This window comes from Zonotrichia leucophrys, chromosome 1A, assembly GCF_028769735.1.
Source record: "Zonotrichia leucophrys gambelii isolate GWCS_2022_RI chromosome 1A, RI_Zleu_2.0, whole genome shotgun sequence".
Classification (NCBI taxonomy): domain Eukaryota; kingdom Metazoa; phylum Chordata; class Aves; order Passeriformes; family Passerellidae; genus Zonotrichia; species Zonotrichia leucophrys.
This window is the reverse complement of record NC_088170.1, coordinates 13,314,494-13,328,255: the sequence shown is the minus strand read 5'-3', so window position 1 is coordinate 13,328,255 and position 13,762 is coordinate 13,314,494. Positions and strand designations below refer to the sequence as shown.

General features: G+C 43.8%; 1 protein-coding gene across 2 annotated transcripts in view; it reads right to left on the bottom strand.

The window, feature by feature from the left end:
• BRAF (B-Raf proto-oncogene, serine/threonine kinase) overlaps nt 1–11,260 on the bottom strand; it is an 83,729-nt gene extending 72,469 nt beyond the window's left edge. The window contains exon 1 of one of the 2 annotated variants that reach the window (XM_064738044.1): nt 11,009–11,260. In XM_064738044.1, coding sequence (XP_064594114.1) covers nt 11,009–11,140 — 132 coding nt within the window. In that variant the 5' untranslated portion in view covers nt 11,141–11,260. The remainder of the gene's footprint in view (nt 1–11,008) is intronic. The other variant, XM_064738050.1, reaches the window with a different exon arrangement.
• Nucleotides 11,261–13,762: the final 2,502 nt, after the last annotated feature.

Below are 13,762 nucleotides of genomic sequence, written 5' to 3'. Positions count from 1 at the left end.
ACCCACAAGGATCAGAGTCCCACTCCCAGCCCTGCACAGGATCCTAGGAGTCACACCAGGAGCCTGCTCCAGGGGCCCTCAGGGAAGGAATTACAGCACCAAGCTCAAGAGAGCTTGAGAGAGCTAAAGAAGCCTTTGGACATTAATTTCAGGTACATGCAAGGTTAAACCACAAAGTTATTTTCACATCTTTCACTGCTTGTCAAAATGTGCAGTTCCTGAGACATCACAAAGCAAACCTATCTTCATACTTTCTGCACCTGGCATCACCACTCAAACCTTGCAGAGCATCCCAACTCTAAGCTGTATGATTCATACTTGGTAGAAGACACTCAAAGTTCAAATCTATTCTGTAAGAAAAAAACTGCAGTATTTGTCCAGGAACAGTATATCCTGCATTCGGATTGTCACACTTGGTGATGACAGAGAATACTCTCACAGAACTAACAGTGTAATTAAATAATGAAACAATCAAGAAATTAAGCATTTCATTTGGAAGCTGCTTTATAAAGAGGACAAAATCATCAATACCTATCTAATACTATTCCAATCAGTCCTTTCAGGCTTCTTTCCTACACCATCAATTCAATTGTTTGATCCTGTGAGCAAGGATCCACTTTGTCAGAAAACACTGCAGAAAGCTGTCATGTATGAGATGTCTTGAGCTGGACTAACATATCAACTAACTTGAAAATGAGATGCTTGGGTGAAAGACAGACATAGGAATGGGGTTAATGCAAGGGCAGCACACAAATCATTTGCACAGCATGATGTGGGTTTGAGTTTCTACGCTGACAATCACTGTTGCCTCTTTCTTGCCCTTTGGTCCCTCCTTCAGGTACTTTTCCCCCTCACTCATCTCAGTCCCAGTCTCCTTAACTCTTACTAAGCTTGCTCCTCACTTCCTGCAGCATGTGCTGGAACAAGCACAGGCAGTGGGATGGAGAGTCCTTGCCTTCTTCCCATACTCCAGGCCAAAGCTCCTCTCCATTCCTCTGTGGAAGCTTCTCGCAAGTTGTGCATTCACCGTGTTCATTTTTCCACTTTTCCTTCTCTCCTGGCTCCTCATGCTTACCACATTTTCAACAGCACAGTTAAAGTTAGTTTTAAACAAGTGTGCCAAATAACAGCTGAAAAACGTCACTGAATTGAAAACCAGCCTGCAATGGCTTTCACATGAGGGTTTCTGCAAGTGACATGAAGGTCAACATCAAGCCTGCCTTTCCTAGTTCATATTGCCCAACTTTTCTGAATCTCAGCGAACCATTTTTATAATTTTTATTTATAGGTCCTTTAAAATGTCTGAGATAGCCGACAATAGAACACTGTCAAAGTCTGTATGTAGGCAGTTGGAAATGAGTCAGTAAAATTTACAACCACAGACTAATAAATAAGTTACAGACAACAGTATCTACAGAAGTACCTGTAGCCAAGAGAAAAAGGACCTGTTATCTCCTTTTCCACAAAAGCCTATGAATGTATCTTTCTAGACTCATGACAAATGGCCTTAGGGAAGATGTACAAGATTACATTTAGGAAGGAAAATCCTCAAGAAGAGGTGCAGCATTTTCAGGACTACCCTGTCTGACAACTAGGATCATAACTAGGTCAATTAATACAGTAATGTGATCAGTGAGCATCTGCTGTAAGCACAGCAGTTAATTAAATATTAAAAAGGCTTCAAGATGAAAATCTATTTTCCATTTAACAGGTAGCAATTTTTATGACGGAAAGACTAAGTTGCAGCTAGCAGTGCCAGTTCCAGCTACATCTGACACTGCTCCTGTTGAACAAAACCATCTCAGCCAAAACCAAACACCCAACAACTTCCACCCTTCTCCAGAAAACTAGGCAACATCTGGCTAACACTCAAGTATCAAAGGACCATCTTCGAAGAGTTCACAGCAGAAACTCTCTCTCATTTCTTTGCAAACCATCAGTTGCAACCAAGAGTAACCTATGTCTTTTGCTTTCATTAGTTCTAAGCACAAACTCAATTGCTCATCATTCAGCTGTACTCTCAAAGCCAAATAAACAGTCTTCCAGGCTGACAGGCCTTTGCCCCTTAACTTGCCTCCTCTTTAACAAAGGAATTCAGACTTCAAGTGCTCCTTACATCTCACAAGTGTTTAAAAATATATTTTAAAATAAATTCAAAAACTGTAAAGAATAAAGCTCAGTGAAGTTCATTCCCTGTAGTTTCTCTGTAAGAATGAAGCCACCCAGGAGCCTTAGGCATTGACTGCTTTGCAGCTCACTCCAGCCAAGGTGGTGGGTGCAATTATCACATTGTCCTTGGCTATTTACCCCTGCTCTCTTCCTTACTCTTTCTCCATAACTTAAACCTTTGGCTGAACCCTTTCAGTACGCCATACAAGTGAAAAAATTGTTCTTTTCGTCAAGGTTAGCTTTCTGCCAGTCTACTGCTTAAAACAGCTTGGCAAAGGACCCAGTGATCATCTCAGCTGGTGAAAAAGTCACCTTTGCTCTCTATAGCTCACACTTAGATGGATTCAGGCTACCATGAAACAGCAACCTTCCTGTTTAGGTTTCAATTCTCTTTCATTCTCCCACTTTTTCCATCACCTGCCATCTTTACTGCTTGCTGCTAAGTAGAATTTGCCTCCAAGCACTATAAAAAGTAAAGTTAACAAATGTTCTCTACCACAGTAGAACAGCAGTGTGTGGAAAAATAAGAGCTGCCTGTATCCCTCATTTAAATCATTAACCACCAGTTGCACAGCTAAATCTTTAATTCCATATTTTCATGGCTTTTGTGTTGCAGTACTAGTAGTCCCTGTTACTCACTTGGATACTAATGCAGCAGTCACGAGGATCACGCACAGACCGAGCTCAGGAACAATTCCCTGTGTTACATTCATGAATTCAACAACTTCTCCTAGACAGGAACAGGTTTAAAAAAATAAAAGAGGAAATAAACTACCTAGATTTTCTAACCCATTTAAGAATGTGATTTTGCTTTAGCCACGTAACTACTACAGAATCTCAATGACACTAAATCCATGCATCAGTGACATTTTAGAAAGATTATATGAAGACACCAGACTATTTCTCTGCACACCTAAAGCTGAAAAGTCACATTTGTAATGGAAAGCAAGCAACCAGCCAGCTAATTACAATAATTGCCTATAAGGAGCAAACACTAGTCCAGTAGAGCTCTTACACAGCTTTGGTCACATTAATTAAAATGACAAAACAAATAAACTCAGTTTCAGCTGAACTACAGAACTTAATTCTTCTCTCTCCTTGCCAGAGTACACAACTAATTACACTAGGCAGAAAAGATAACCAGGACCTATTTAAAAGTCCATATTATCAATCCATAAAATAATTTGTTATAAACTTTGCAATATTCCACCACTAAACTGTTTCTACATAGTGACTACTGCCACGGTTTCCTACCAACTGATCAGAAAACATAAAAGACAGCTGGAATTGTTGGATGAGTACAAATATACTCTGCTTGTTTAGAAATATTTGTGATCCAATAAAGAAGTTAAGGTATCTTATTTTTATCACAAACAGATCTCAAAAGCTCAAATAGAGCAAATCTTTTTTTCATTTTTAAAACACAAGTAACGTGCTTCTAGTCAAAGGAAACAGTCAAATAGGAACTGCCACAGAAACCACATTCTCCTAAGCAGCATTCTGTGTTCTACTCAGCAGACCACCCAGCCTTAGCAACCCCAGTACCACCTTGGAAAATGAAATTATTTAAAAGGCAGAACCAGCTCCTTGCCATACATTGTAGAATAGGAAAGTAAAAAAAAAAAAACTACACTAACTACTTAACCTAGAATCTGGAAAAAGTTATATCAATTTTCAATGATTTACACAGGCTTTAAAATGTCACAAGAGACAGTACAAACTGTATTCTAGAAGAATTATAGATTGCTTAAAGAAATCTCTGCTGAAAGCTGCCTCAGATGATACTAAAGACTCACATTTAAATCTACATTCCTTAAACCTACTATAGAGAATGTCTGACCTACTGAGTTTAATTAATAAATTTTCAAAACCAGACCAAAGACTGAGGCACCAATATACAATCATCCAATTCTAAACATTGAGATACAATCAACTTCTTAGTTATAATGATGAATTTTAGTTCAGGTTGATTTTATAGTGCTTTTCAAACATCACAACTGAACAAGTTGTACTAGAGAGAGAAAAACTAGACACACTATTCTGATTCCAGAAATGTCTACCTTCAAAACAAACACTTTATCTGAGATAAAGAGGAAAAAAAAATTAAGTTACCATGTCTGTGCTCCAAGTGTCAGCAAATGTTGCCTGAACACCATGGAACTGCATTTGGAGAGTTTTATTGCTTACCACTGCATTTAAAACAGCTTTACTAATAATGATACTGTTTAAGAGGCCTCACTATATAACAAAGCAAGACATTAGAGCTGGTATCCTCCTTTCCAGGGTCAAAAGAAAAAAATATCCTAGCCACTTAGTTATGCAACACATTTTTAAACTAAGTTCAATCCTTCAATAACAGTCTTTTCTGCTTGTCTCCCAAAGAAAGAGTTTAAACAAAGTTGGTTTCATGTAGAAATTGAACTGCCCGTTCATGCTAAGCTTTGTGCAGGTATACTGGGAGAACTCACAAAAGTATTTCACTTGATCAGAACCTCAGAAAAATAAAAGTGCCCTTCAGTGCTCCACACTCATGATCTCCTGAATTTAACACTGATAGCGTGGAAAATTCCTTTGATACTGAGCACTATATCTGGCACTGCACAACAAGCTCCATTTTGAAGAGAAGTTGTGTTTTCTGATTTTAAATGCTCTTGTTGCTTGGGGAGTGACATGGTGGGATAATAACTGGTAGCACTGCTCCCTCAAAACTCCTGCCTGAACTGGCAGCACCTTCAGTCAAAGAGAAGAGCTACAAATTAGATTTTTGCCTGTTTTCTGCTATGGTCCATTTTCCTAAAACGTAATTACAAACAGAATAAAGAAAAACATTGTTGCTGCTTCTCCAAAACTCACAAATGCTCAAAAGGTGCAACAAACCAAACACTTGCTGCAAGGGGCTTAAGCAGGAGAAAAAGAGAAGAAAAGGCATGTAATTCTGCATCAACCAGCCCTCTTTAGCACTGGCCACAGAATGGAGAATCAGTTGAATGAATACTTATTTCAACGTGTTGGAAAGAAGCTGTGCACAGGAGGGAGGATTGGGAGCCCAAAAGCTCAAGAGCAAGTGGAATAAAAAAGCTGAAGCAAGAGAACCCGTATATTGCATGCTGACTTCTGTATCCTGCACTAGCTGTGAGAAAGTAGCTGTGTTCACACACAGATGTGTGAACAGTTGAAAATTATGAAAACCATCTCACACCTCACAAAACGAAACGCTGCACCCAGAACTCTCACGTGGTCAGGGCGGCTGGAAACGCACACGCGCTGCACAAGCGGCTCACAGACACCTTCACATCCCTGGCACAGCTGTGGCATGCAACCCTACTGCTGTAAAAGGCAGCCTCAGAAGGGCTCCAGAGACACCAAGGAAGGTTCTTACAGCCTGGGACGGGGAGCTCAAGACCATAAAGTCAGGACCTAAACCTGACTAGTCCATGGAAGTCTCTGAGCACAACTTCTTATTCAAACACATAAAATTCAGGCTTCAATGGAATTTTATGGGACAAAGATTATTTATAATAATCAAACAGAAAAGGGGACACACACACACCCCATACTACCACTACTCCACCAACCACATTCTTTTAGTGTCTCACTTCATTTTAGAACTCACTGGGTGCTCCTCATGCTGAGGAGATTCCACTCAGTGAGTTTGCATTAAACTACTGCAGCAAAAGCAGCGCTGATTTCCTTCAGTAGCAGTGAGCGGAGTCAGTTCAGGACAGGACCTGTGGGCACCAAGTGGGCACAGGGGAGTAGGTCTGGCTGAGAGGGGTGACCTGGGCACAGCAAAGGGCAAAACTGCAGCTCTGGTGTCACAGCAGCATTTGATTGACTGAGCTCCAACTGCAGGGACAGGGAGCAGCAGACACCACAGGGACTACAGTTATGGCAGGGCATTTCTGATACATTGTACATTTCACCACCCTCCAGAAGCCAGTGGTTCAAACTGAAAATAAAACTTACACTCGGCCAAAACTGTGTTTCAGAAACCCCCCTCCATTAAACCTGAAACACCTTCCTTGGAAGGCTAGACTGGAAGAGAATTAGTAATTCCATGATCAATCAAAACCTTCTTTTGCTTCCCTTGTAACTACAAATAAAATTAGATTTCTTTATAAATCAAATTCCCTCGAAAATATTTCATGCATTCAAATTTTCTGACAGATATAACAATTAATTAAAGTGAACTACAGATTTGTTACAAAGTGGAATGTTGCAGCTTTAAGAAAACTTGGGGGTTATCAGTTTATGTTAAAAGATGAGTTTGTTAAAAGATGCCATCAAAAGATCTCTATTAAAAAAAAACCAAACAAACAAAAAACAGCGCCAAAACCCAAAATGCATTTGGTCTACAGTATTTTTAACTTCATGCAACAAAAGACTTGCCACTCGTAGCTAAACAAGTGTCAAGAAGGGTATTATTAGAACAGCTTTAAAAATAAGAGGTCTTTGAGTTTTAACAAGTACAACAAAATATAAATGGGAATTAAGAAGCAAGACTGCAAGTCAGGAAAAAAAAAAAATCAGTACTTAACATTTTGTTCCCAACCAGTTTGTGGATACCCACAGAGATAAGAAACAAGCTTCCCAAGACATCACAACTTTCCAGAAGGAGCCACCACACTATTAAGCAAGTTTTGTGTAATCAAACAAGCTACCACAGGACAGAGCTGCTAATCCTATTCCCTTTTGGGAAAAACACCTTAAGTAGAAATCTCTACTATCCTCAGTAAACCTAAGTATTTCAAGGTTGTGTTCTAGTGTTCAATCCACCTTGCCAGAAATAAATAAAAAACCCTAAGGAAAAAAAAAAAAGATGAGATGTTACCAAAATAATTGTCTTTTTTACACCTGGAACAACTTTCCCCCATCACTCCTGATGTATGTTTGCCTGTTGAGGTGACAGTCTATTAATGAACAGTCCATTAATGAGCTTATCTATACGTTCAGAATGTCTATTTTCATGCTTCACTATTCCTAGCCATAAAGAACAACAGCTCATAGTAACATGGAACCATCTCCTCTGCTACCACATAACTCACTACTTCTGGCAGTAACCATCACAAGCCTGGCAAACGAGTTATTTGCATTCTTCTTTGCATCGGATTTGACAATTTCCATGTTTCTTCAACAACTTCAGATTTGACTGAGTCTTTGTTCAAAACTCTGACCTTCCAGACTTTCTATCACTGCCAGTATTCTGCTCTAGACTCCCCTCAGCCACACCATGCATTTCTCAAAGCTGTGACCCAAAGTCAGACAGGATTAACCATGGCCTTTCCCATGCTATGTAAAAGAAACAACTATTTCACTTATCTTTTGAGATATACTACTGCAGAATATCAGCTACAAGATGCTTCACATCCAGCTCCACTTTAACTTGTCCTCACAATTAAATGGGATGTCATTCACAGACTATGAAGTTACTTCACTCACTGAATACTAATGCACAGAAACGTAATTGAGATTGAACATAAAATGTATTCCCAAAACTACAAAAGCAATGAAGTAAAAAACCACTCATATGGTTTCAAGCTTCCAAACAAGTAGCATGTTTACTATTAAACTCTTTAGAGAAATAGATCCTCTAATACCCAGCACCATAGGTTCCCTAAATGTTACTGCAACAAAATCAACCCCACTTTAACTTCATGCACCTACATTACATTAGGAGAACCCATCACTTACTTCATATTGTGAGGTTAGAGGTGCCTTTCCATTCTATCTTCATTTTATGTATCTTTTCATCCATTCTCCATTTTACTCTTAAATCTGTTTCATAGGATTAAGGTTTCTAAATTTATAACTAATATTCATGCAGGATAAACTCCAGCATTGCTGCCTAGAAAACAACCATCCAGCAGCTCAGCCCCTCACTTCACAGCCTTCAGAGTAATTTCTGTCTTACAAAGAGCAGTTTAGGCTACAAAGCTCCGAGTACAGAAAATCCCATTTGAATTATTTAATATTGGTGTAAATAATCTCTAGCAACAAGAGCAGAACCTTTCCTCCCAGCTGTCACACACTCCTTACTATATCAACAACCCTGTAATGCTCTGAAAACCTTCCATCCAAACAATCTCTGGTCCTGAGAACTCATGCTGGGGAAAAGCCAACCTCTGTGCCTGCAGATTCCAGCTCTCATCCGAGGCCTCCCAGCCCCAGCAACCAAACTGGGAGTGGAAAAGGAACAAATTTCTCCCAAAGGCACTTGCCCTACTCTTCCCAAATCCTTCTGTCTCCAAGAAGTAGCCCTTCCCTGTATCTTTTTTAGGACTGCATGGACAACCACCCTAACCAACTCTGAATTTTTACATAGGGGAAAAAAGATTTAGCAATACTCATTATTAGAAGATTTTTAGTAACAGCACTTAGGCTACCCAAGCAACTTTTAAAGGTAAAAATCCACTATTTGATTAAGAACTGAGTTGAACAATAAATTTGTTTTTCAAAGTCCCAGCCCCTGAGAATTCATAAGGGACAGTGAAGTAGCTGTAACCAACACAGGGCACTCGATTACAATCTCAATACAGAACATCTCATTTACCAGAGGGCTCTAACATACAAGTAAGGTGTGTAAGATGACTTCAACATCTGTCAGAAATTCTTGTCTGCTCCTGTTTTAACAGCAGAAACTGAGTGCAGGACTGAAGGTCTGCCTTCTGGAAATCAGGACTGCAATTCCCTAAAGACTGTAGGAGCTGAAGCCTTTTCAGGTATTGCCTTAAATAAGTAAGGTCATGCTCCTTGACAGACTTCCACAGCAAGGTTACCTCTAAAGCCCGGGTTTACCTTGTCTTGAAACAATGAAACAAAACACTAGAACATGTACTTACATTCCAGCCATGAGTCAGTTACACGCACTTCAGTATTTCTCTGACTTATGGCACTTTGAACTTGCCTTACACTTGAGGTTGGCTTGTTTCAGTATTAAGGATAGTTTCCATTTTAACTGTGTCAGCAATTGTTTGGGCTTGAACTTCATTAAGGTACAGGTTTAGGTGAAGTAATAGGTGCACTTATACAGTAAACAAAACATAATTACCTACAACTCGAGGAAGAACTTGTTAACTACAGAACAAAACCACATCAGAAAATAAAAACTCTACAACCAGGTCTGCCTTGAGACCCATGTGTTTCAGTATTTCCAAGGCAGAAGTAGTTTGCTTTTAAATAATACAAGACTGTCCCCCACACACTTCCTAAATACTTACACCTGTAGTGACAGGCCACCAACCCTTCTGCTCAGCAGGTGCTCCTCATGCTGGACCACTTTTCTCTGCCTCATCCAGGATGGAAGCAGGAGCGGCCACACTATGTAATTTACCCTTTGGAATCAAACCTAATGACTGACACAGTCTCAAACATTTTTGAATTCAAGTGACTTAGAGCAGTTTCACAAACCATCCCTTCAGCGTGACAATTGTTTTTCAAAAAATATTCTTGCCTCCTGCCACTGCTTTTCCCTCTCTCCTCTCCTCTACTTCAGTTTAGGCAGCTCAACTGTATTGTGTTATTATTTCAAGGGCCACAATATAAACCAGTTATTGGATTAATTCCATATTTTTTAAAATTACAGAGATAATGAGAAATTCAGAAGCTTTTTAGCCTCACTTTGCTGCTAAAAGCGTGTGTTTGTTGAAGCCCACTCTTCAGGTGTTTGGGTTTCTTAACCAGCTGAGAGTTTCTCCTTACTCAGGGAAGTTCAGACTGGACTGGCATTACTCAAGGTGTGTAATCACCATGCTGGGTAGGTGTAAAATAGATGTGTACTGCTGAATTCTGCCTACCTTCAGCAAGCAAGTCAGTCAGGAACTCCTTAAGATGAGAGAATCAACCTCACATCTTGCAAACATCCATAGGGACAGACTCTTTCCCTACTTCTCCTTTCTGGCCATCCACCCAGCATGAGCTCTAGCACTTCTCAAACTTCCCAACCCACTAATTCCACTATAATCCAGTATGCTATTAATAAATAAAATGGATAAATAAACCCCCCTTCCCAATCTTTGGGGATTTGGGAATCAAACTGGACCCCTCAGAGAGCAACTGGTCCAAGCCAGCTCATTTTCCCAGCTGGAGGCTGGAAAGGAGAGGCTCCCAGGTGGGCTGGGCTCCTCGCAGGGCCCCAAGGCTGCTCAGAGACGCGAGGTTTCCCACCGGCTGCACAGACACTCCAGGGAAAGCTGAGCCGAAACACTCTCCAGCCGGTGAGGCTGAGAACAAAACAGCAGAGCTTGTGGCATCTGTATTTACCTCCACAACAGACTCGAGGCATGGCATCTGGCAGGTGGGTCTGCCTTGGATGCCTACAGCGCTCGAATCTGCGAAGCACCTTGTGTTGTTGCCGCACAGTTTATTCCCCCTTCCGAAAACATTTCGGAAGCGTTCGCAACTCGCACTTCAGCCCCAGCAAAACAGGTAGTACCGCTCGCTCGCCGTGGGATTGGGAAGTTAAGTAATAAGCCCCAAAAACACAGGAAGTATGTAAGAGAGACACCGAGCAGAGGCCTGACATCCTCGCTGCCTGCACGGTGCCCTGTCCGTTAACATTTCCTAAGACGCTTTGTGCAAAAAGCCTCCACAAAAGGCACGTCCGCAGAGCGAACCGAACCCAGCCTCGGCTTTAAAACGCATTTCGAGTGTTTCAAAGGCATCGGGGGGAAGGGATGGCCAAACCGCGCACGGCACCTTGGCGGGACGCGGCGGCTCCGAGCGGGGCTCGCCCTCAGCCCGGCCGGGCCCCGCGCCCTCCGCGCCGCGGCCCCCGCTCCCTGCCCCCGCCGGCACGGCCGGGCCCGAGCCCCGGGGGCGGGCGGCCGCCGCGTGGCCTCACCTCCTCCGGGATGGCCGGGTCCCCGCTGCCGGCCCCCGCGTAGCCGGCGCCGAGCGCGGCCGGCTCGGGCTCCATGTCCCCGTTGAAGAGCGAGGCCCCCTCGGCGCTGCCGCCGCTGCTCAGCGCCGCCATCTTGGGCCGGAGCGGCGGGGCGAGGGCGGGGCCGGGGGCGGCCGCGTCCCCGCCACCGGGGCGGCCCCAGCCGCGACCCGTAGTGCGAGGGGCGGGCGGCGAGCGCGGTCCCGGCCCGCTCCCAGCGCCGCCGGCGCGTCACGGTCGGCCTCGTGACGTCACACAGAATCGCCGCGGCCACGGCGCATGGGCCAGCCTGACGTCACCGGGAAGCACCGTGACGTCACGGCGCGACCGCCCCGTCGCCCTGGGAACTCGGACGTGGGCTTGGCCCGGCCCCCTATCCGCCGCCGCCGCAGCGCCCCCTGGCGGCGCGGGAGCGCAATGGCGGCGCCGCCCCCGGGAGCAGGAACCGGGAATGCCGGGGCAGGAGGAGCCCCGCACAGCCGGCGGCGGACCGGGTTAAACAGCGCTGCCCGAGGCTCTGCGGGTCCTTCCCGGCAGCGGGGAAACCCGGGGTGCCGGCGGAATCCAAAGGAGACCGAAGGGGATGCCGGGCATCCCTCGGCGCTGCGGCTCTGGGGTGAATCCTCCCCGACACGCAGCGTGCGACAGCCACAGGCACGCTGAACACTGCCAGGGTCACCTGCGGGCTGTGACCCCGCTGATAACTGCGATAATGGATCCCGGGATCGATAGCACAGCGTGGGTTCCCACTGACAGCCCCTCAGGCCCTGGCTGTGCTGTGCTCACACAGCCGCTCCGCGCCAGGGAAGGGTCGGCTCTGGCTCCCGATCTGCTCCCATGTCTGGCTCTGACACCGGGACCCCTTCTCAAGGACACCGCTACGGTCCCCAGAGTTTTCCTCCCTCCTGCCCGGTGCCATCGCTCCCCACACGGGAGTGCTCCCATCTGAAGTACAGCCTCGAGCTGTGCCTAATCCCTGTCTGCCGCACCCAAGGAAATGCTGCTCACACGCATAAAACACCTGCTAAATCAGGTGGTTGAAGCTGCTTTCCGGCTGGAAAGGTCTTAATTATAAATAAAAAAATGGCAGCTGTATTTGAGTGCGTTCCAAAGAAATGCTGATGGACCAGAACAGCAGCAGGACTTGAGAGAAAGGCTGTTCTGACACAGCGTGATGTATTTAATGGTAGCCAGCTAAAATACACCAGGTTGAAAGCCGCAAGTGCAGGATCCTTATCTTTGTTTCACTTCAGTTGTGAACACGTAACCACACAAGCTCTGAGCATATATTGCTGGTGAGAGAACTGAGGTTTGTATTTCACCTTTCACACTGCAGGCCACTGCTGTGGAAAAGCATTTCAAATGCAGTTCAATACTGGCAGTGTTGCAACTGGTAAATAAATGCAACTTCAATTTAATATTTCAATGGATTTAAATTGATTTTTTTACAGGCTATGCTTGCTAAGAGAGGAGCCTGGGGTTTGCTATGGCTGGAGCCCTGCAGTGCAGTCAACAGAAAGGCTACACAAGTATGTAAGAATCAAATGTACAGACTAAGCAGTTGGCCAAGTTTAGAAGTTTCTCTCTAATAGCCACATTAATGAAGAGGATAATTATCAGCAATTCCTGCTACGCAGTGGGAATGTGTAATGGTAGTGAAAAAATGCTCACAAACTCTGGAAAATAACACCCATGCTGAGGACTGAGCACTGGGACAAATCTCCCTGATTGCTGAAGGAAAAGGCAGCGGAGGGAATGGGAGATGGCTCTCCCAGCACATAGCCTGTTGTGGAAAAGCCAACAGAGCAATAGAGGTTAACTAACAGAGTAAGGCCATTCATTTCCATGAAGCTTTTACCAAGGGATAATTAATCTCAACGTACACAATGCTGTCATCTTACTGCAGGGGCTCCATACTGTTGTCTCCTTATAGTAAAAGTTCCATACCTTCTCAGTGTTTCTCATGGACAGCTCCTCAGAGCACTGTCTCTTTCTTACTCCCAAAGCAGCCACTGACTCCAGTTCCCTTCTCACTCAGCCACCCCACTCTTTTATAGCACTCTTCTTCTCATTGCTTACAGCTGTGGCCTGTTAAAGTCGGGCCTGTTCCTAATCTTTGATAATTGGCCCAGCTACAACTCCTTAGGGGTAAGATTACTTTCTACACTATCTTTATTTGCTTACATTATATCCCCCTACAGAATGCAGTCAAAGCCTTTTTTTATTTTCCAAGCAATAATGTCCAGGGCATAACCCCAGCAGTGGAATTAGTAGATTACTATCAATCTGTAACTTGTAATACCTTTCCCATTGCTTTTAGTGGTGTTGGGTCTCTTTCTTCTGAGGTTCTGATTATTTCTAGTAGATTTGCATTCACTTTGAATTCTGCTGGACTTTCTTGCCACATTTGATGTTTCACTGAAGAGCTGCAGTTCTGATACTGAGCAGTCATGTCCAATGCTGGAAACACAGCAGAACTGCCTCCAGAAATACATGAGATAAAAACATATACTACTCATACTATGTTTTCCTTTTGATTGGGGGAATGCACACCTAGTGACAAATGGAAATTTCTACTCCTTCACATGGTGGCTACTTGGCCTCTCTGCTTGATGCATCATGATGAAAGATAAATAGTTAATAACTGTGGCTATTTCTTGGTGATATGAAATGCTATCTAGTGATAATTCATATCATCAACACCTTCTAGAGAGA